General features: G+C 42.0%; 2 protein-coding genes across 2 annotated transcripts; both read left to right on the plus strand.

Annotated features, from left to right (window-relative positions):
• Positions 1-287: 287 nt before the first annotated feature.
• LOC311156330 (disintegrin and metalloproteinase domain-containing protein 9-like) lies at positions 288-14,204 on the plus strand (the record flags this gene model as incomplete). The annotated part of the gene is made up of 20 exons (XM_084210180.1): positions 288-357; positions 1,998-2,095; positions 2,941-3,017; positions 3,659-3,737; positions 4,258-4,334; positions 5,128-5,344; positions 5,744-5,809; positions 5,890-5,961; positions 6,301-6,473; positions 6,927-7,011; positions 7,927-8,048; positions 8,889-9,060; positions 9,779-9,868; positions 10,090-10,285; positions 10,399-10,504; positions 10,695-10,869; positions 11,520-11,600; positions 12,262-12,367; positions 12,785-12,917; positions 14,126-14,204. The coding sequence occupies 20 exons, from the start codon at positions 288-290 to the stop codon at positions 14,202-14,204; spliced, it is 2,274 nt and encodes a 757-aa protein (XP_084066306.1).
• Positions 14,205-16,719: 2,515 nt separating this feature from the next.
• PSTK (phosphoseryl-tRNA kinase) lies at positions 16,720-20,394 on the plus strand (the record flags this gene model as incomplete). Its single annotated transcript, XM_084210181.1, has 6 exons — positions 16,720-16,974; positions 17,160-17,418; positions 18,130-18,328; positions 18,739-18,814; positions 19,307-19,400; positions 20,082-20,394. The coding sequence occupies 6 exons, from the start codon at positions 16,720-16,722 to the stop codon at positions 20,267-20,269; spliced, it is 1,071 nt and encodes a 356-aa protein (XP_084066307.1). The 3' UTR covers positions 20,270-20,394.
• Positions 20,395-22,547: the final 2,153 nt, after the last annotated feature.

The following is a 22,547-nucleotide window of genomic DNA, read 5'->3' on the forward strand; positions in this document are numbered from 1 at the left end:
ATCTCACTGTGGGATGAAAGTCCTTTAGAATAAACCAGTTTGATCCTGACACGGCACTCACCAATCAGCATTTAAGAATGTGGTGCTTTTTATTTGCATTAGGCTGTCTGACCAGTTTTCTCACAAGCCTAGTGGATTAAATTTTACTTCCCATTTCCTCAGCAGAGATGCAGTATCAAAGAGCTTTTTCTGTTGTTTACCTTCAGAGCAGATGGTTCTCAGTCTTCTGGTTCCATGCAGAGCAGCCAGAGCCAGGTCAGGTGCTGGAGTAGTTTCTCTGGGAAGTCATGTTAATGCACAGCTTCTTCTTGTTCACTTTTGGACTAATTTTTACTGGAAACCCTTTTTGGATAAAAGGTAAGCTTTCTTTTTTCATGTATTCAGAAAGTTTTCCACGTCTGCTTTGACCCTGATTGTAATCATGCACCTTTAACAGTGAGCCACAGCTCTCCTTGTGCAGCCCTGCTCATTGAGAGAATCTTGGAAAAGATTACAGGCTGAAACTTTTTATAGTTGAGCTCTTTGTGGGATTTTTTCCTCCTGGATATCGTAGGTATGTAAATCCATCATTTTCTGGTTGTGACAACTGCAGATGCTGTCGCTCTCATCAATAGTAGAAACTGTAGGAAAACATTTCTTCTTCTCTGATGTGAGGGAAATTCCTACAATTTCATTGGAATTTTTCATCAACTCATCTCCATTTATGATTTGGTTTCACATTTTAGATTTAAGTGTAACACCTGAAATGTTTCTTAGAAACTGGTATTTTTATGACATGCATCAAAGACAGTTTCCTGTTTTCAAGTTTCAAAATTTGAATTGTTAAAAGAGCATCTCCATGGTTAGTTCTACATACACTTGACTCATGAAACAGAATGGATTTTGTGATTTAGATAATAAAATTATTGAAGATTAAGAGCAAAATCACAACTGATATTCTTTGCAGACCGGTTTGCTAATATCAGCTTCCACATTTGGATTGCAATTGCAGCCTGTACTGTTAAATATATGCTACCTGCACCTAGCTTTTAAAAATCCTGATGCTATCTAACAGGTAGAGATCATCATTACACTGGAGAACCCTCCTCACTTTGAATGGGTGATTGTGTAACTCTTTTGCAATTATGAATTCCTATCACAGGAATGGGGAAGCTGAGGGTGACTTTGTACTACTATAAATGTGAAGAAATTTCTTTGTTTCCTTATAAAAGAACAATTTAATAAGGAAGAAACCTCTTCCATTGTTAAAACTCATATTATTGTTGATTCTGTTTAAAAGCAATGGTTGTGTCTCTGTTGATCAAACCTGTTGATGAGCAGACAAGAAAAAGGAAGATTAATTCAACTTCACACAATTTTTTAAAGTCACTGGAGATTGTTTTTGTATTTATAAAACCACTTACCTGAAACCAGATACTTGGCAGCCTTCTTATCTTTAGCTTCCTGCATTAGCATTGGTTGTTCTGGAGATAATTCTGATATCATGTAAAAGGCTACAAACCTTTTGCAAAGATCTGACGGTTGCTAGAACAAACAAAATGCAAGATTAGGCAATGGCAGGAGGCAGCGTGGTGAGCCACCTTTTCTAAGGAAAGGAAGGGAAGGGAGGGGGACAAATTGTATCCAGAGGACAGCTAAAAGTGTTCCTTATTCAGGAGAATGGAGAAAGGAGAAGGCCAGCTGCACCAATTTCCTGTGGTACATCAGGTTAAAAGTGTCAGTCATGGAAGAAAAAAGGATAAAGTCACAAAGTTAATAATCCAGAATATGAGAGAATTAGGATTTTGTTTAAATGCTTTGATAGTTTTTCTTTGTGTGCTTCAGAAGACCCCAGCTTTAATCTGAAGTAACTTTTTTTAAAGTCATTCCTGAACTGTTTCACTCCTTCTTCATTGCTGGCTGAATCAGAGTAGGCTTTTGGCTATCACCACTGTGCAGGGGCCAACATAATGCCTTATCCTTTCTGATTCTTTACCAATTTCAAACTTTATTTTCAGGTGTCTCTGCTGAACACACATCCAGACTTTCTACATTAGAAATAATCGTTCCTCAAAGTCTGACAGGCAGAGAGAAACATCCTCCATTTTCTCATGAGGTTTGTTATTCTGATATTTTCTTTTTTTCTGATTGTTCATATTTTTCAAAACACTGTCCTTCATTATGCACACACACGATGGATGGTATATAGGGATTTTTGTAATGAAATATGCCCCACACTCTCTCTTCTGATTCTTAGTATGTTCAACTAATTTTAAGTGAATTTGTCCCCACAAGGCCTGTGATTGTACTCTTGAGTGTCTTCCAAACTTCTAACCCTGTTAATGACCCTGTAAAACAGAAGTGAGAAAGGACATGAAGCATATTTTAATTTCTTCTGAGTCAGATTAGATGTTGAACCTTGAGCTAACATCCATGCTGTCCACGTTCTGGTCTTTGGATAAGAACCAGAGAATTTCAGCCATGTAGCACCCAAATGACAAAAATGGTCCCACAGAGTGGCACAGGTTAAGAGATGAGTTAAAAGAGAAACCTGAGCCTTAATTCTTCAGTTCTGAGGTAACTTACCTTTGTGCCAGATACCGAGTTCATTTACTGAAATAACTGTTAATGAAACAACATTAGTCATCTTTGTGCAAACCAATTAGGGGATAAACGACTGGGACTCGTTTATCTGATTTACAGAAGGAGTGTCACAAAGCACAACGTGGTACTGAGCAAAGAGTGCATTCATGTGCCCTCCTGTCTAAATGAAAATGCAGATTCATAGAATTTAAACTTTAAATAGGAGAGAATGTTCACTTTGCTGCTGAGAGTTTGAAATATGGAATCTTGTGGTTTTTTTACTTAAAACATACACAGGAGTTGGGCCTCTCTTGTCAAGCAAAACACAACCAAATAGAAAAATCCCCTAATTAAGTGATATATTTCTTTTGTTTTCAGGAGCATTCAGATGACAATCTTTCTTACTCAGTTAAAACCAGAAATGGAACATACCTCCTAAAGCTGAAGAAAAATAAGTATGTGATAGCGTGTTCTAAGGAATTGCCTTGTTTTGGGGTTAGTTGCGTACAGAGAAGAATTTTTATTCTGAAAAAATTCAGAAGAAACCATTTATATGTCAGATTGTAGCAACTACAAAACAGCTCTGTTAAATACTGTTAAATATAGTGTCACTGTTATGGTAATATCTTGTAAATAGAAGGGAATAATAGTTTTTCTAGCTTTGAAGAAATTTATTTTGATTATTATTTATTAGCAGTGCAAGACAGAACATTTCAGAAAATCCTTAGGAAAAATTAGAATTCAGTAGAATATTAGTTTTTTATTAGTAGGTCAGAGGAGCTTTAGCTCTGTTGTATTTTAAGAAATGTTTCTGTTTCCCTTATTCCCCATTCCTGAGCCTGTAATAGGCCAGGTCCTTATGCAACTGAGTCTGCTTAGATTCCTCTCTATGGATATTTTAGTTTAATAAGTTTCAAAAGAACTTATTTTCCAAAAATTCCTGCTGGTTTTAAAGTGTTTTGTTTCATGTGCTTGGATTTTAATAATAATTGAGCAGCATTGAGTGTGCTGCTAACAGAATGTAGCACTTACCAGGACTCGACTTGTTTCTTGTTTCTAGACCATTAAAAGAGCAGTAGTTTATTTTTGTTTCCAGAAAACTTCTGAGTGACAACTTTAAGCTGTACACATATGGGGAAAATGGGAAACTGCAGGCAACACCGTCCAAAAATGAGGTATTGTGCATAATAAAACATTCCCTTTGTGCCAGAATTTTCTCTGAAAAACCAGGGGAGCCAAGAAAAAATATATTTGCCTTATAAATACTTCTAAATTTAATTTCATCTTTAAACTGCACATGAGCTCAGTGAGACTTAATTGGGTGAGTTGTGCAGGCAAGATCTTCTCAGAGCAGTTCTTAAGCAGGATGAGAAATGTAGATTAAAAATATAAAAATATTTTATAATTTTATAAAAATACTGTAAAATTTTTTAAAAATATAAAAGATGGTGATGGGTTAAACTAAAAAGTTGGCTGTGTTCTAGAACCAAGGGACCAAAGGCTACTTTAGGTACTCATGTCAAGAGATATTCTCCTCCAAGAAAGTCAGGATTGCTGTGCAAGTAGGGAGTTCTGTAAACTTCTAACAGCCAGTCCTGATGTCATGCAAATAATATGGTTAGTTAGAAAATAAGTTTGCAGTTGAAGGCAGCCACCTTGTTGTGTCACTAATTATGTGGGTTTGTTGCATTTCAGACACACTGTTATTATCATGGCACTGTTGAAGGAATTGCTGACTCCACACTTGCTCTTAGCACATGTGATGGCCTAAGGTATTTCCTCCTCCTATTTTTTTAATATTTCACCTTTTGATGAAGCTGGAATTAATTAAATGTTTTATAGTTTCCCTCACCTCCCATTTTTTTCCTCTTTTCCAAAATGCCTTCATGGAAAAAAAAGATAATATGAGAGAAATTGTAATAAATTTAGGGAGAAACTGGGCATGACCTGAGGCTTCCAGTACTTATTGTGACCAGAGATACCTTTGTAGAAAAAAACCTTACCTTGATGAAGCTTTTGTTGAACTTAAAACACTCCTGCAAACAACTTTGTCTTATGAGTGGGCACATTTCAAAAGACAAACCATTTCCATGAAAAAAAAATTTCCCAATTTGAACCATTTTTTGTGTTGCAAATACAATAAAATCACAATTGGGATGAAATTCACCTATATATCTTTCAGGTGAAGCTTCACAGAGAGATGTCACTCACAATAAATCAGGACATATCCTGACAGTCCTTTAAGTGAATAGAGATAAGGGCTGAAAGGGCCCCTTGGCATCAGCTCTGTACCCACAATCCAGACTCATTTACTATCAGTTTGGCTTCATTTTCTTTTATTTCCTTCATTTTCTAACTGATTCAAGAAGCCCACACTTGCTGAGTATTTAAATAAGTTCTGTTTTATCTTTTATTGGGCATTTGAACTTACCCCCATATTAATATAATTGCAAATAACAATTTATTTCAACATAGTGTCTAAGTATCCAGCTGTTATTCATCCATATAGTCATAACCACAAGGGGAAAATGATGAAATAATGTTTCATCCTGTTATGATTATTAGGGGAATTCTCTACATTGGAGGCAAATGGTATGGAATGGAGCCCCTCAACACATCCAGCACATTTGAACATGTGCTTTATGAATTGGAAGATGAGCAGGGCATCCCCTTCCACTGTGGGGTGCTGAATGGCAGTCTGGAGCATGAGATGTTTGTGAAGCAGTCTGTGAAATACACATTTTCATCAAACAGTACCTCCAGCAGGGACAGGCTCCTCAGGGTAAATATATTTCTGTTTCTCCCTTGAGCTGCAATCCAAGGCATCTCCAGGGCTCTTGCTCTGGCACAGCGTCACTGCAGGTGGGATTGGCCTGGCAGGACATTTCCTTGTGGCCTTCATTTCCATGGACACCAAGCTGGTGGGAGCCCTGCTGAGGAAATCCTGGAGCAGAGGATCAGCACAGTGGGGATCTCACCCAGCAGAGTCTGGCCAGGACAGCTGTGGGTAGGACATGAAATGCACCAGCTGCCCTTCAGCTCATGCATCCCAGTGTCTGACCTGCTGGGAATTACTGACACAGAGATGTTTGTGGGGGAATCTAACGCAAATTGAGGCCACATTACAAAACACAGCATTGCAAATTCATTATGTTAATTTACTGTGCTTTCTCATTTGCAGGAGAAGCGAGCTGTCCTGCCCCAGAAAAGCTATGTAGAGTTATTTGTGGTTGTGGATCATAACAGGGTAATTATATCATCCAACTCTAAATACATTTTATTGTTTTGCTAATTTTTCTCCCCTGACATTGTTATGGTATTTTACAGTTTTTGCTGAAGAATTCTGATCCTGCTGCAGTGCAAAAGGAAACAGTGGAGCTGATTAATTATGTTGATGGGGTAGGTCAGATAAGTTGCCTGGATTCAATAGTTTCTATTTTATGATAGTGTTCAGAAGAGCAGCTTGCTTTCCAAAAGATATGTTTAGGTACTTTCATAAAATTTTCAGTTATGCTTCATTTTATAATCAAAATATTTTTCTTTAGTTTACAATTGATAAATATTTTATACTTCACTTATAATTACAATTATCATATCTTGATAATATATAAAAATATATTTCAAAGAAACTGAAGTTATGTTCTGTGTTCAGCTTATTGTTTACTCAGTAGTAATGAAGTCATCTTTCAGAATTCCATTAGAATATCTGAGGGACATTAATTATAATTTTTTTTTCAGATGTATAGCGCATTAAACATCCAGATTGTTTTGGCTGGATTAGAGGTTTGGACAGATGCCAACCACATATCTGTGATGGATGGTTCAGCTGGAGATGTGCTGAGTAGATTTGTTTCTTGGAGACAGAAAGATCTTCTGAAGCGCTCAAGAAATGACGTTGGTCACCTCATAATGTAAGTCTGCATTCAGTGGGAAAACCAGCCATGCTGCCAGGGTTAATGTATATGACTTAGGGCTTGTATATTCATTAAAATATACCTGGAGTAAAATTCTCTGCACTTCCAAAATGGTTTAACCTGGAAAAATGACAAGAAAGTATAATGGATTCTTAAGAGTTAATCAGCTCCAGAGACAGGGTGACCTCCAGGGGTCCCTTCCCACCTTAACCTTTTTGTAATTGAGTGCACTGACACAGCAGACTTAAGTGATTGATCATTATTTTCAAGCTCTTAATCAGATATTCATTATTAATTAGAATAAAACCCTGCTGTGGTGATAAATTCCTTCTTGACTTCAGGAAGACCAAATTTTGCCTTGTCATATTTCCAACTCATCAGTGTCTTTTAGTAGAAATCCTGAACTTTGAACCCATCTTTAACACCACCTCCAAATTGCTCTTGTTGCAGAGGGAGAAGCTCTTACAGTGGATCCATTGGAATGGCTTTTGTGGGTACTGTGTGCTCACATGTCCAGGGAGGGTCAATCAGCACTGTGAGTACATCATCATTTGGGGATGGAAGGAACTGGTCCTTGGCCTACTTGGTTAAATCACCCTGGTTGTGGAGTTGGCTGATTTCTTTCATGAGGTTTCTTAAGTAAAGACTTGTGTATATTTTGCACCTTTTTTTTCTTAAGTACTTCCCAATTTCTTTGTTAAATTCAAGCCCATTTGGCTCATTTAATCTTCAGCAAATTCTTTTGGTCATCTTTTGTGATTCATCAAACTCAATATTGCATAATCTTATCCTTATACCATTGAAATTTATAACCACAGAGGTTGGGATGGGAATGCAACTATAAAATATTCTTTAAATAGAAAGTGAGCATAATGCACTGTAGTCTCAAGTCTGGAGTTCCTCACAATAGGACTGTAAAGAGGCAAAAAAAAATTTAAAAATTAGTACAAACCTATTTTTTCTCCATCCTTGGGGCAGAACAAGTAACTCCAGAGGTTCCTGTCCTTAAATATGGATGCCACAATATTGTCGACAATCTCAGAAGCAGATCCTGTTCTTTACCAGTACATTTGTTGTTGAGGACTCCTTTGAAATCAGTTTCTAACAGTGATAGAATAGAATAGAATAGAATAGAATAGAATAGAATAGAATAGAATAGAATAGAATAGAATAGAATAGAATAGAATAGAATCACACAGAATAAAACCTGCAATGGTGATCCAGACCAGCTGCCAACTTATCCAGAATATAATCCTCAGGGAAGGGGTGGCAGAATCTGGCCCTACCTAAAATAAAGTGACAAATTTTCAGTCCTTGCTGCTTTCACCTTGCAATACAATTTGGTATTCTGCCTTCACAGTCCCTGAGAGCTTTGTGGTGGGAGTAAATCACTGGGTACAAACATTGTTTTCCATAATTTCACTGTTTTAAACTTGATTCTCTTTATTAGCTGAATCATGACAAAATGTTACGCCACGCCACAGTAGTGGCACATGAGCTGGGGCACAATCTGGGGATGAAACATGATGACAAGAGGTGTCCTGCATCCTATATCATGCACAGCACAGACAAGTAAGATTTCCAGTTATTTTATTTGAATGATTTATTTTGTTTGCAGTGACTATGCCTTACAAGCTGTGAAACACCTATGAATCTGGAAGAGCTTTAGTGCATGGGGAGTTGTTAGAAAAATTTCATCACAGAGGTGGTCACTGACTTAGTATTTGACATCATATTAATTTATATGGAATTTCATCTGTTTTCTGACCTCATCATTCTTTATTTGTAACATTCCTAAAAACATATTTGGACTTAATTATTTTTTTAAATAATAGCGTGTTGCTGGGTTTTTTTCACCCTGTTGAGAATGCTTTACATGTACTCACTGGGTTTGTGCAAATATGCAACAAATTATTTAACAGTTATTTTTTTAAAAAGCAACTTCTTGGCTCATTTATTCTTTGGCTTCCCCTTAAGAGAAAAAGATCATAATATTTTATTTATCCCCAGTTGTATTAATCATCAGGATAACTGAACACTGGACAAAACTACTCTAGGAAGGGGCATTCCTCAATTCTTAGGGACTCCAAGTTAAGATGAATGTTTTCCTGAGAACATTTTTTAATCAAACATTTTTAGACTCAGTATAGAATTTTTAAGGCCTGTTTCATACAGGACACCAGAATAGAGAATCTGATCATCTCTGGCCTCTAAAAGCATTCATATTATAATAGTATTTTAAACTTCTGGTACTGCACTTTAATGCAAAGTAAAATAAAAATCAACCGTTTCATGATCTCCTAGCATTATGAAATACAATATTTATTATGGAACAACAATATTTTAAGAGCTTGAGTTGCATGTTCTCCTGTAAGCAAAATACTTATAATAATACACTATTATCCTTTCCAGTGGATCCAGGAATTTCAGCACCTGTAGCGCTGATGATTTTGAGGCCTTTATTCTAAGTGGAGGAGGAAACTGCCTTAGAAATCCTCCCAAAACAAGTAATGTGTACAAAGAACCTGTCTGTGGTAATAATGTGGTCGATAAAAATGAAGAATGTGACTGTGGCAAACCACAGGTAATGCATGAAATTGAGCTGAATACTTGTTGTATATTAATCATATCATATCATTCTATATAATACTGGCCTAATTGTATTATTATTTGAGGAGTTTTCCTTGTAATTTGCATTTTTTCAAGCAATATCAAAATAAATATTAGTAAAAGTTTAAAATCATGCTTTGATTTTGATGTGGACTCAGTAAAGAGCTGTTGGACTCCACAGAACATTGAGGCACTGCTGAGAAAGAAGTGAAATTCAGAGCAGAGTGTGAGGGAGCACCACTGGGTTTTGTGCTGGTTTTAGCATCGTGGATATTTCTGTTCCGTGACAGAGACTGCTTATAGAACATGTGTAGGTTTGTCAACTGCAACCCTTCAGCTTTGCCTACACAAAATGACTTTTAAGAGTCACATTTGCATTGTCAAAATGTCCCTCCAAGAATGGGAGGTAAGGTAAAAGTGTCTCAGAAAAGGCAGCAATGAACCAAAAGGCTCTCAGCAAGCCCTGGTTCCATTGGCATCCCTGTGCCACAACCCATCAAAGCAGGTGTTTTCTGCTGACTTGTGCAAATAAAACACAGCAGCAGTGTCTGCTGGTTCTTTTTAAGGCAGGAGAATGTGAGAATGTGAGACTCTGACACAGTTATTTAAAGTTTGGCTTGTCCATCCACGTGGACTGGTGAGTGCTTTCCTGGCTGTATGAATAAAACACTGTTCCCTTTCAATGTTCTCAGGAGTGCTCCAACCCCTGCTGTGATGCTGCCACCTGCAAACTCACACCTGGCTCACAGTGTGCTCAAGGACTGTGCTGCAAAAACTGCAAGGTGGGCAATGCTTTATTAAACTAAATTGTTACTATTCACTGAGATTTTTTAATGTTTGAAAAGAGCTATCCTAGTGCTCTTGACATATTTTGAAATTACATTCACCAGTAAGAGAGTATGTAAGAAGAGAATTTGTGTTATAAATGTTCCCAGTTGTCTTTGTTTCACTCTAGAACTTCCTCTGTTGCAGTACTGAAAGTGTTCTCCCTCTCTGGTCCTAGTTTAAAGTGGCAGGAGCAGAGTGCAGGGCAAAACAAGATGTCTGTGATCTCCCTGAGTACTGCAATGGAAGCACTGCCTACTGCCCAGATGATGTTTACATCATGAATGGTCACCCATGCAGCAACAGCAAAGCTTATTGCTACTATGGAGTGTGCCAGAGCTTTGATTCACAGTGTGAATCTATCTATGGCAAAGGTATGGTTGGCATCTAATGTAAACCCATTTGTAGGCTCCTGATACACATTTCCAATTTTTCTTCCTGGTAATTTTCAGACACCTTACTGTGAGTCACTATTTTTTTTGTACAGGGGCACGAAAAGCACCTGATATATGCTTTGAAAAAGCAAATATCAAAGGAGATAGGTTTGGAAACTGTGGGATGAAAGGTGGAGTGTACAAGAAATGCCCTGTCCAGTAAGTCACCACCAAATAAAACCTAACCCTAAAATCTTCAATGTAAAAAAACTATATTTGTTACAAAGCCTTAAAGTGAGAGATTTAAAAGAATATTTTTTTAAATTCAAGCTAAAAAGCTGGAATGGATTGCACTGATCCTGATTTTTATCTGTTCACTCTGTCTCAGAGTATCCTTTTTTCCAAACAGGCACAGTCTGTGTGGGAAGCTGCAGTGCACATCTGTCAGTCTCCAGAACCTCCCAGCCTGGAGCGTTGTCAATAACGCATCCGGGGTTTTGTGCTGGTCCTCTGACTTTGACCTGGGATCAGACATCCCTGATCCTGCCCAAGTTCATGATGGCACAGCCTGTGGAGAGAACAAGGTAAGAGGAACCACGGCAGCCTGACAGAATATATTCCAGGTGGAAGGTTCTGAACTTCCAAAAACATTCCCTGGCTCTCTTGTTCACATGCCATAACACAATAAAAATCTTTTGAGATTAATACATGCAAACAACTAATTAGCTCTTAAAAAAACTGGGGTGCTACATTATCAGTCATTCAAGTTACTCCATCAAAGTGCATCCACACACTTAAGCAAACCTGAGACAAATTAAGTTATAAAATTCTGAAATACTGTATGCTGTATCAGTCCTTTTTCTTAACATGTAAGTGAAAGCTGCAGACTTGTAAACATATACACTTATATTTATAAAAGTAAGTCACCACAAAAAAAAAGCTAACCCTAAAATCTTCAATGTAAAAAAAACCTATATTTGATACAAAGCCTTAAAGTGAGAGATTTAAAAGAATATTTTTTTTAAATGCAAGCAAAAAGCTGGAATGGATTGCACTGATCCTGATTTTTATCTGTTCACCTTGTCTCAGAGTATCTTTAATTCCAAATAGGCACAGTCTGTGTGAGAAGCTGCAGTGCACATCTGTTAGTCCTCAGAACATCCCACCTTATATTTACAAAAGGATGGGATTTTTTTAAGTTTTGTGTTTGCAAGACACTAATTGCTTGTTGCAGGCTTGTTTAGGTTTTGAATGTCTTGATGCAAGATATCTGGGCTACAGCTGTGATGTAAAGCAGAAGTGCAATAATAATGGGGTGAGTAGATGGTGCTTTGTGTCCTGTTTCTAGACTGTGCAAATTCCCTGCTTTTAAGCAAGAACCAAGCAGGTGGCTTTGCTTTTTCCTGATCTGTATTAAAAGTTAAATCCATTTACTTTACCTGTAATTTGCCAGAACACTGCAAACCCCTTAGCACTAACATTGAGAGGCATTTTGTCTAAATTTCCCAAGGGAATTTTTTTAATATTACTGAGTTGGTGAATTGCAAAAGGAAAATATTCCTTCGAGGATGATACTCTGTAATTCCTGATTTATATATGTCTCTGTGAAAAATGAAAATGGAGTCCAAAGGTTGTAAAACTAAGGTTTCTGCACTGTGATTAATTGCAGGCAAATAACACAAATGTTAACTTAGAGAGAATTACCACTGGGTATCAGAATCCCTCAGTGGTTTGGGGTGTTATGGAGGGGGAGAGCTTATTCCCAGTTAATATTTCATGTATTTCTATGCAATACTATGCAGCATTTCTTGTTTCCACCTGCAATTCCATGCATGGAACTCCAAACCCATGCCAGAGGTTTGAGTGGCCACTCAGGGAGGTGCTGTTTGACTAATCCCTGTGTTTGGGCTGCAGGGGTGTGACAGCACTGGGGCTGTCCCTGCCTGACTCACGACTCCCTCTTGTTTGAGCTGTAGGTGTGTAACAACAACGGGAACTGCCACTGCAACCCGGGATGGGCCCCTCCTTTCTGTAACCAGTCTGGATACGGTGGCAGTGTTGACAGTGGTCCAGCTCACACCGGTAGGACACTGAAACTGACCCTCATCCTGCCGCAGGGTTGAGAAAATAATCTACTAATAACATAAAAATAATCTACTAATAGCATACCAATGTTTGTTTTCTATTGCATGAGACCCAAATCATGGATTGACTTGAAGAACAAACATTATTATTTGATAATGAAGTAGCTTTTGCTGGCCTTTACACATTTTTTTGTCTAAAAGCAAAGTTCATAATCCATAGTTTTCTGAGGAAAATCTGTGTTACTTTCTGCAGAACTTTATTGGATTTTACTAAATTTGTACTTTGGGAAAGGGAAAAATTATTTTGTATTTATTAAAAGTTTAGGAAGGCAAAGCAAACATGCAGAGCAGTTGTGGTAAGCAAATTAGCTTTTAAATGATTTATAATTCCATGATTTCAATTCTTTTTCCCTAGATACATCACTTCGGGATGGGCTCCTGATTTTCTTCCTCCTGGTGCTGCCTGTAGCCATCCTCACTGCTGTAGCAATATTTAAACGTGATGCAATAAGGAGAAAACTTTGCAGGAAAAGCAGAGGACAGCAGAGGTATTTCCCTTCTTACAGGTGCTATTCCAGCAAGAGAGTGTGCCCCAGGCCAGTGCAGCAAGACTTTATCTACAGAAAATATTCCACACCTCCTAAAGTACAAGCCTGCCCTGCTAAGAGCAGCAGTGGGGAGTTTAACAGCCCATGCCCTGCTCCTTGGAAGTGCAATCCAGACACTCCACTTGTCTGTTTTCAAGCATTTTTTCCAAAATCCATTGTACTTTCCTAATTTTTGTTGATAATTGAATTGTATGGATGCAGGGGCAGAGCATATTGAAATGCCTGTCAAGTCCAGAACAGGATGGACTCAAAGCAGAATCCAGATGTCTGAGCTGTAGTTGTGTCCCTGGAAAATGCTGCATCCCTGAAGGATTCCTGATGATGTGGTTTCTATTTCAGGGATAGCAATGGGCAGGAACCAAAGCAAGGCAACAGAGCAAGTCATGAAACAGGAAATAATCAGGTAAAATAGATGGAGACTTGGATTATTTCATGTTGGGTAATTCAGACTGCACAGATTTTGTGATACATCGAAACCATCTCTATTACTTCTTAGGCCAAACATTGGAGATGTGCTGCTTAGCCAGACTGTGGGCTCTGATAAAACTAAATAAAAATTATCAAAACAAAATGTTGCAGGAGAATATGAAGAAAGCCCCAGCAAATGAGAGCCAGCTCTAAAATGACATTAGCTTAATACTGAAGAATTACCTACACTTTGTGTTTTCTGCTAACCTGATTTTCTGCAATGTTTTTTCCAGCCTGCTGCATCAAGTCACAATATTTTTACCATATTGCATTTTCCTGGTACAAGGTTTGTAGTATTTAAGACATTCTTCAGTTCATCTTCCCTATGTTTATGTTGCTGTAAGTGAAGTTATTGATGTCCTGTGTCCTGCTTAGGGGGATTTTTCATGTAGCATCATGAAATAGATTAAAGATTAGATTTAATTAATAGATAAATTAAATTTGAATTAATTAGATTAATGAATAGATTAATAGATTTTTCAGGCAGCATCAATCATAGATTAAAGGCTTGAAGAAAAATGTTGGCATAAACACAGGTAAATGCTGCAAGGGAGAGGAAGGGGCAGAGAGAATTAGGTGGAAAAGCTAGAAACTGTTTAAAAATGGTAAAGAACCAGTTTAGAAATGTCAGCTGTCTCAAGTCATGAAATACTAAACCAAATGTGTTTTCCACACTTCAGGCAGCCAGGCCAAACCCAGCTTCCTGCAGCTTCCTCAGGACCCCAGCGACCCCCAGTCCCACCTAGACCAGTTGTCTGAGATGTTTCTTGGGAACCCTCAACCAATTCTGACAAAAACTGGCCTAAAAAACAAATTAAAGGATTTCAATGCTCCAGTGCTCTCCTTGTGCAGCCAAAATGCCTTTGGAAAGCAGGTCCCTCCTGGCCCCTGGGTGCCAAGGGCACTGAGCACAGATTGGTGACACCCAGGGTTTTGCTCCTTGCTGCTGGCTGCGTTTGTGCCTCCTCTACCTCAGATTTTACAAATCAGACCCTGGAGTTCAACGTGCACAGGAGTGAACCTGGGAGAGTGTCAGAGAAAAGGACTCTTCCACGCTGCTGTCTCCCTCTCACGCCACAGAGAAGTGAATTCTGCTGTTCACAGACATCATTCAAAGATGGGAGATCTGCACTTCACCTCCTGGGCTCTCCTCTCCTCGGGACACTGCCAGGAACTCGGAGGGCCTGCAGAGCCAGGTTTGGGGACAGTCCCTGTGCCCTGCTCTGACACCTGTGTGTTGGTTTGGAAAGCCAGGTCTCTGCTAAGGAAGGCAGGAGCCTCCCCTGAAATGGAAAATGTAAACCCCCTCCCTCTGAATGGCTATAAATTTTAAATTAAGGTACTCTCAGGTAAAAATATGGGAGCAGGAATAACAGTTCTTTACTAGGGAAGGAAACAAAAAGATAAAATAAACAATGCAGTAACTGAACCAACCCTGACAGAGTCAGCACACAGCCTGACACCCTGGTCAGGGTGTTGGCAGCAGTCCCGTTGGAATTGTGGCTGCAGCCTTCCTGGAGTGCCATCAGCCCAGAGCCCACCTCTCACACCCCACCAGTCAGGTCAGCTTCCATTTCAGGTAATTTATCAAAGTAACCTCACCTGGGGACAGCAGAAACTCTGGAGGTCATGCCCTGAGTCTGAAAGGAGCCATCCATCTCTGTTACAGAAAATGTGGGATGTTGGGAATACCTCTACAGCTCCACAGGGGTTCAGGGGTTACTGGGTGTGGCAGCTTGGCATTTTTCCTTGCAGCTGATTCCACCACAAAAGCAACAGATTAACTTTTGTCATTCTGAATGGGACAGTTAGAAACCAGCGCTGATTTCAAACAGGCTCCATCAAATGTCTCTGTGTAGGAGATGGATGCAGGAAATCCAGGGAAAGTCTCCACCACTGCAGTGCAGAGAGCACCTCCCTGCCCAGAACAGAGCTGTGGGTGTGCATCCACCTGTCCTTGGGGACTGCAGCACGCCCTGGCTGTGCTCATGCAAACTTCAGAGTGCAAACTGGGAAAAAGTGAATAAATCACAGGATTGCCTCACTGAGAGAGTATTTCCAACCCCTGAGATGGCCACATCACTGAAGAGCTGGAAAAAAGAACCCAAAAGGGATTGCTGGCAAAAAGTCTGTGTCTTCCAAAAAAGTGTCCTGTTCCTTGATCCCTCAGAATCTCAAACTGATATTATTAGATATTCTTCTCATGTAGACCTATAATATGACACTGATTTTATTTATTAGATTACAATTTCAAATAAATCCTCAGGGCAGCACATGTGGTTTGTATTTTGTTTTGTGATCATCACAAAAGGGGCACGGGGGGATGGCTCAGCCTTTGATGCTCCGAGGAGGACCTAAGAGAATTCTCGTGCTTAATGTGATACCAGATCTGGGTAAAAAATGGGTAAAAGCAGAATTGGGTAAAATAATGAGTAAAAGCAGAATTGGGTAAAAAAAAATGGTTAAAAGCAGAACTGGGTAAAAAAAATAGATAAAAACAGAACTGGGTAAAAAATGGCTAAAAGCAAAACCGGATTAAAAATGGGTCAAAGCAGAACCGGGTAAATAATGGGGGAAAGCAGAATTGGATAAAAAATGGGTAAAACCACAAATGGGTAAAAAAAATGGGTAAAAGCAGAATTGGGTAAAAAATTGATAAAAGCAGAATTGGGTAAAAAATTACTAAAACCACAGAAGGGTAAAAAATAGGTAAAACCAGAACCGGGTCCCACCGGGGCCGGGTTAAGGATGGGTAAAGCCGAGGCCGGTCCCACCGGAGCGGGGTTAAGGATGGGTAAAGCCGGGGCCGGTCCCACCGGGGCCGGGTTAAGGATGGGTAAAGCCGGGGCCGGTCCCACCGGAGCGGGGTTAAGGATGGGTAAAGCCGGGGCCGGTCCCACCGGAGCGGGGTTAAGGATGGGTAAAGCCGGGGCCGGTCCCACCGGAGCGGGGTTAAGGATGGGTAAAGCCGGGGCCGGTCCCACCGGAGCGGGGTTAAGGATGGGTAAAGCCGGGGCCGGTCCCACCGGAGCGGGGTTAAGGATGGGTAAAGCCGGGCCGGTCCCACCGGAGCGGGGTTAAGGATGGGTAAAGCCGGGCCGGTCCCACCGGAGCCGCGTTAAGGATGGGTAAAGCCGGGGCCGGTCCCACGGGGCCGGGTTAAGGATGGGTAAAGCCGGGCCGGTCCCACCGGGGCCGGGCTCAGGGGGCCGTTCCTGGCTCTGTCGTGCGCACCAAACCCGCCAGGGGGCGCCTCGTGGCGCGGGCTCGGCGCATGCGCACAGCGCCGGCGGAAGCGGCGGGACCGGCAGCGCTGGCGGCGTCGGAGCAGCAGCAGCAGCACCGGAGGAGCGGCGGCGGCGCCCGGGTGGGGCTGTGCCTGCTGTGCGGGCTGCCCGCCGCCGGCAAGTCCACGCTGGGCCGCGCCCTGAGCCGGCGGCTGCCGCTGCGGCCGGGCTGGGCCTGCGCGCTGCTCGCCTACGACGAGCTCATCCCGCCCGAGGCCTTCCGCACCAGCCCGTCCCCATTGGTCAGTGCGGCTGCGCTCATTGGCCGGGACGGGCGCGCCGGTGTTACGTCATCGCGTGCGACCGCGGTTGCCAGGCAACGGGACGCGGCCGGGCCGCCGTCGGGTCCCCTCATGTCGGGCCCGGGGCCGGGAGCGCTCAGCGGCGGCGATGGGGGCCGTGATCTCTCGCCTTCCTCTCTCCACAGCTGCCCGGCTGGAAGCAGAGCCGCCGCGAGCTGCTGCAGTGCCTGGAGGCGCTCCTGCGGGCGCTGCTTACCGGGGCGCCGCTGCCCGGCCCCGCGCAGCCGGGCTGGCCGCGCTTCCTGGGCTGCTGCCGCCGGGAGGGGCTGCTGCCCGCCGCCCACGGGGACGCCGGAGCCGCCTCCCGGCCGCTCGTCCTCCTGCTGGACGACAACTTCTATTACCAGAGCATGCGCTACGAGGTGTACCAGCTGGCCCGCAAATGTAATTATTCCCTGATCTTCCGCATGAGGATGTTTGTAGGAAGTTCGGCGCGCTCCAGCTGCCTTCGCTCAAGTGCTCTCCCGGAGCGTGGGTTATTCTGATGGCTGGGTACCTGTTATAGAGTAGCAATCAATGTAACTTTGTTACTGCTTTATTATAAATTTGTAGACCGCGTAAATCCCCTCCTAGAGCAGCCTTAAAGCACCTTCCAGTACATAAGGAGGCTCCAAGAGTGCTGGACAGGGACTTTGGACAAGGGCATGGAATGACAGGGCAGGGGAAATGGCTTCCCAGTGACACAGGGCAGGAACAGATGGGATTTGAAGACGGAATTCTTCCCTATGAGGGTGGTGATGCCCTGGCACAGGGTGCCCAGAGCAGCTGTGGCTGCCCCTGGATGGATCCCTGGCAGTGCCCAAGGCCAGGCTGGACAGAGCTTGGAGCAGCCTGGGACAGTGGGAGGTGTCTCTGCCCATGGCAGGGATGGAATGAGATGACTTTACCATTCCCTGGTTCTGTGTTTTGATCTCAGACATTTCCTGTGCAGCCTTGAGGTAAAATTCTGTTCCCTGTCCAGATTTGTGTTCATGTCAGGCTCAGAAGCAGAGCAGGAGCTCCTCATTCATGTAGAGCCTTTCTCCTGCATGTTGCTCTCAGAAATTGTTACTTGAACTTTTTAAAGATAAAATTGTCTGGTTCTTTTCTTTTTAGATTCCTTGGGCTTCTGCCAGTTATTTTTAGAGTGTCCAGTGGAATGCTGCCTGCAGAGGAACAGCCTCAGAAGTGATCCTGTGCCTGAGCAGACCATACAATTAATGGCAAGGAAAATAGAAATGCCAGATCCCAGGAAAAACAGCTGGGAGCAGCACAGCCTCATTCTGAGCAGTTCTGATGGCATCTCAGAGGATGAGTATGTCACTGATTGATCCCAGAGTTTTCCTTAAGTGCTATTTTCAGTGGTAGAAGCTTTTTATTGTATCTACACAATAAAAAGTAAAAAGTATTTCCAGTGGTGATTTTTGGCAGTTACACAGAATCCAGGATTGTTGGGAGCTCACAGCCACCATCCTCTGCAGAGTTAACCTCAAAACTCACAGCATTCCTGCCCTCTCACTGAAACTCTGTGCAAATTGTCTGAAATGCTAAGGCTGAGTTGTAATAATTTGAGTTGTAATTGTTTTTCATTTCAGATTATTTCACTGATTGCCTTAAAAATTTCCCTGAAACCATGCTTTTTTTTTTTTTTTTTCCCTGTGGCATCATTAGAAAAGAAATGTATATCTGTGTGATTGCCATGGTTTACTCTGTTTGTTTTTTTAGTGAGCAGATCATGAACTTGCTGGCCACTGCTTTGGAAAATCCAGAGAGGCCAAACGAGGAGGACACAGAGCAGAAGGTAGGTAGCACTGCTGGGCTTCAGGGCACAGCTTTGGAATTGTTCCCTGGCACAGGGTGCCCAGAGCAGCTGTGGCTGCCCCTGGATCTCTGGGAGTGTCCAGGGCCAGGTTGGACAAGGCTTGGAGCACCTGGGACAGTGGAAGGTGTCCCTCCTTTAAGGTCTCTTCCAACCCCAACCATTCTTTGACTTTAGAGAACTCCTTAAAAACTTGGCTACTCAAACAAACAGAAGCCATTTTCATGTACAAATTCAATTTGATCTAAAAGTTGCTTTAATCTGATGAAGGTTAATAATAAGTTTTTGTTTAGTATAGTCTAAACTCTTCAGGCTAGGACTTAAACACTAATTTAGGCCAGGTTGGACATTGGGGCTTGGAGCAGTGGTGCCAGCCTGAGGTGCTACTAATGTGTTGTTCTCAAATAGCACTTTAAAAGTCAAGTAAATTTAAAGTGTCTGCTTGTTTTCTTCCTTGCTGGTGGCCCTGGCCAGGAGGCAGCTCGAGCCATCTGTGCAGCCAGTGCTGTCCATCAGGCTGACCAGGCATGCAGGAGAGCCATCTCTGAGGCCATGCAGGATGCCAAAGGTACCTTTCTGCCCATCCCACCTATCCCAGCTCCAACTGGCAATGGGAAACAGCCCCTGCAACTCCCTTGGCATAAACTCTTCAAGATCCTATCCCAGCAGGTGTGCCTGAGGCAACACCTTCACAGCTCTGGTCAGGGCTGTTTGTAGAAGTTTAAAAACCAGTATCATTTTATTAACTGTATTAATTACAGCTTTAATAAACCCATTTGGTAGAAAACAACATTTTAGAGGATTTTAATACTGTTTTGGGACACATGTCAATAAGGACAGGGCCTTTGCAGCCTGCACTGGTTTGCTCCTAAGATTTGTATGAGGAGCAGCTCGGTGTCCTTAACTGAAGAGCTCAGCTCTGTGCCTGCTTCAGGCTTCTGCCTGTGACAGGGACAGGAGGGAATGGCTGGAGCTGGGCCAGGGGGGTTCAGGTTGGATTTCAGGAAAGGTTCCTCCCCAGAGGTGCTGGCACTGCCCAGGCTCCCCAGGGAATGGGCACAGCCCTGAGGCTGCCGGAGCTCCAGGAGTTTGGGCAGCACTGCCAGGGTGGGGTTGTTGGGGTGCCTGGGCAGGGACAGGAGCTGCACTGGATCATCCTGAGGGTCCCTTCCAGCTCAGGGTGTTCTGTGGTTCTGTGATTTTTTTCTCTAAGAATGAAGTTAAAAGTTCAGCTTCAATGTTCTTTTAGGTAAAAACGTTCTCCCAAGTGAGATGAAGAGCCTGGCAGAAGAACTCAACAAACTGAAAACAGAATTTTTGGAAGACTTGAGGCAAGGAAAGACTTTGAAAGCCCAATATTCTGACCCTGCTACAAGTGTTATTTCTTCATTTCAACATGAGGCAACCAGGGTAGTAAATAAATATATTTTAAAATAATGGCATAGAGAATGTTGGGTGTTTAGGAGTCCCAAGTATTTCAAATGCAGTACTCTGAGCACTGCTGCTGAGAGATCTGAGGTGCAGCTCCCTTCTCTGGAGCCCCTGTGCCTCCCTCTCCCCATGATATGGAAGAGAAACAGTTTGATCAAGTCTAACCAAGCTGTTCTTGGCTGTGGAGATCAAGCCAAGAGCAAACCATCCCAAGATTTAAGTTTCACAGAATCAGAAAGAGTTAACCCAGGAGGAGCACCTGGGACATCACCAGCTCCACCCCTGGAAGGATATGCAATTAAGAATTGACATGGGACCTAATTAGAAAGTGTTATTTTATTCATATCTTACAAAAGCAAAGCTTCACAACATGAACTACACGAGATAGAGTTATTTCAGAATTAACCTTGTCGTCTCAGAAACGTTCACTAACATTAAAATTTATTTACAACTCTAACAGCTTTCATTTTTGCATAAAATCTGTTCTTTACACTGAAATACATATTATTAACAAAGTAGGTACTTAGAAGCACATACACAAAGATTGCTCAATGAAAAATGCTTTAGCAGGGGAGAGATTTCCTGCAGCAGAACATAATTTGCTGTAGATTTTCAAAGAAGCTTAAAATTAGTAGAAAACTTGCCAGTGAAGACTTCTAAATTACATTCCCTTTGTCAAGAAGAAACAAAAAGCAAACCCCCAAAACATTCTGGAACAAAACAAACAATAACAGATTATTTGGCTGGAAAACACTGCTGGAAAGTGTCTCCCAGCACTGAGTTTTATATTAAAAAGCCAATCAACATTTTATTTTATGTCTAAATCCTCTTCATCTAAACATGTGTCTGTGAAAAAACAAATATTTTTCCTATTTCCTCCTTCACAGTTGAATATTAATTGAGATAATGAAGATGTTCAAATATTCAAATATTCGTTGGAATATTCAGTCTCAAAACAGTGAGTGTGTATTAAGAGTGCTATAAATAGTGCATGTTAGAAATGTCCACAAAGCTATAAAATAATCTGTGACAATAAAAACAAAACCCCCACAAAGTTCATGTTTTGCAACTACAGAACTTAACAGAACCGAGCTATGGAAAAATTCCATCTCCTTCCTAAACCTCCATTAATAACAGTTAAAATGCTAATCACCTTATAATGTGAGGATTTGGGTTTTTAAAAAGACCACCAAAACAAGAGTGCAGTGTAGCACATGGAGGACTCAATATGAAAAGTTCTTTTAACAAAGGACTCAGTCCCAGAACCCTGGACAAGTCTCCCTCGCTGACTCTGGGTAAGGCCTGCTTGTGCAAGGGATCACACTTGGAAAGAATTTGTACCAGCTCTGGTCATTAAATTATAGTCAATAGTATGTGTAAATTATGAAAAATAGGAAAATAGACCTTCCAAAGCTGCTCAGCTGACAGGAGGGGACAGGAGGGGACAACGATGTCAGGGCAGTGTTTGGCACAACTGAACACACAGTGTGATCGTGGAACAGGAACAGTCCCGTCCTGGGAAGGACACAGGGATCCACCCCAGGGCTCTGGGGGCAGAGCCCAGGGATGAGCACCAAAGCTGCTGCTGCCCAAGAACCCCCCTGCAATGAGGAGTTTGCCCAAGGAAACAGAAAGGAGCTTTTTCATTCCTCAACAGTTCAGAGATGTCCCAGCTAATCTTTCCTTTAGTCACTCCAGAGCAGAACCAATGGTGTCCAGGCAGCAGCAGGAAATTCCTTCCAAATATCAATTTGCAAGGCTTGGGGATAGATGTTTTCACACTGGATTGTGTTGTACACTCCCCACAATGGGATCCCCTCCTAAACAAGGGCCCCTTTTCCATGCAGTCCTGCAGGCTTCCTCCTGCTCCCAGCTCCTCCATTAGTGACCTATCCTGAGTTCTGCCCAAGGCCATCGTGGCTCAGGAGTAATTTCTCTAAATCACCAAATGATGAGACAAAGAGGAGCCTCTAACAATGTGAACACGGCCAGCAGCAGCCCCAGAGGTCAGGAACCACATCTGTGCCCATGGAAATGACTCTTTGTACAATACCAGCAGGGAAAAAAACACAAGGCAGGAGCACTTGGCTGCTGTGATTACTCAGGACTGAAAGGTGCTCCCTGGAGCTCCAGCATGCCACAAGTTTCCTTGGGAATGCCAGAGCTTAGGAATAGGAGAGTGCATCATCTACCAAAAAGGCAAGGAAAAGCACTTCCATAAATTACTAACTGTAAAGTCTTTAAGAGGAATGTCTCCTATCCTAACACTACATTTCAGCCACTA

Source organism: Fringilla coelebs, assembly GCF_963513975.1.
Source record: "Fringilla coelebs genome assembly, chromosome: 8".
Taxonomy (NCBI): domain Eukaryota; kingdom Metazoa; phylum Chordata; class Aves; order Passeriformes; family Fringillidae; genus Fringilla; species Fringilla coelebs.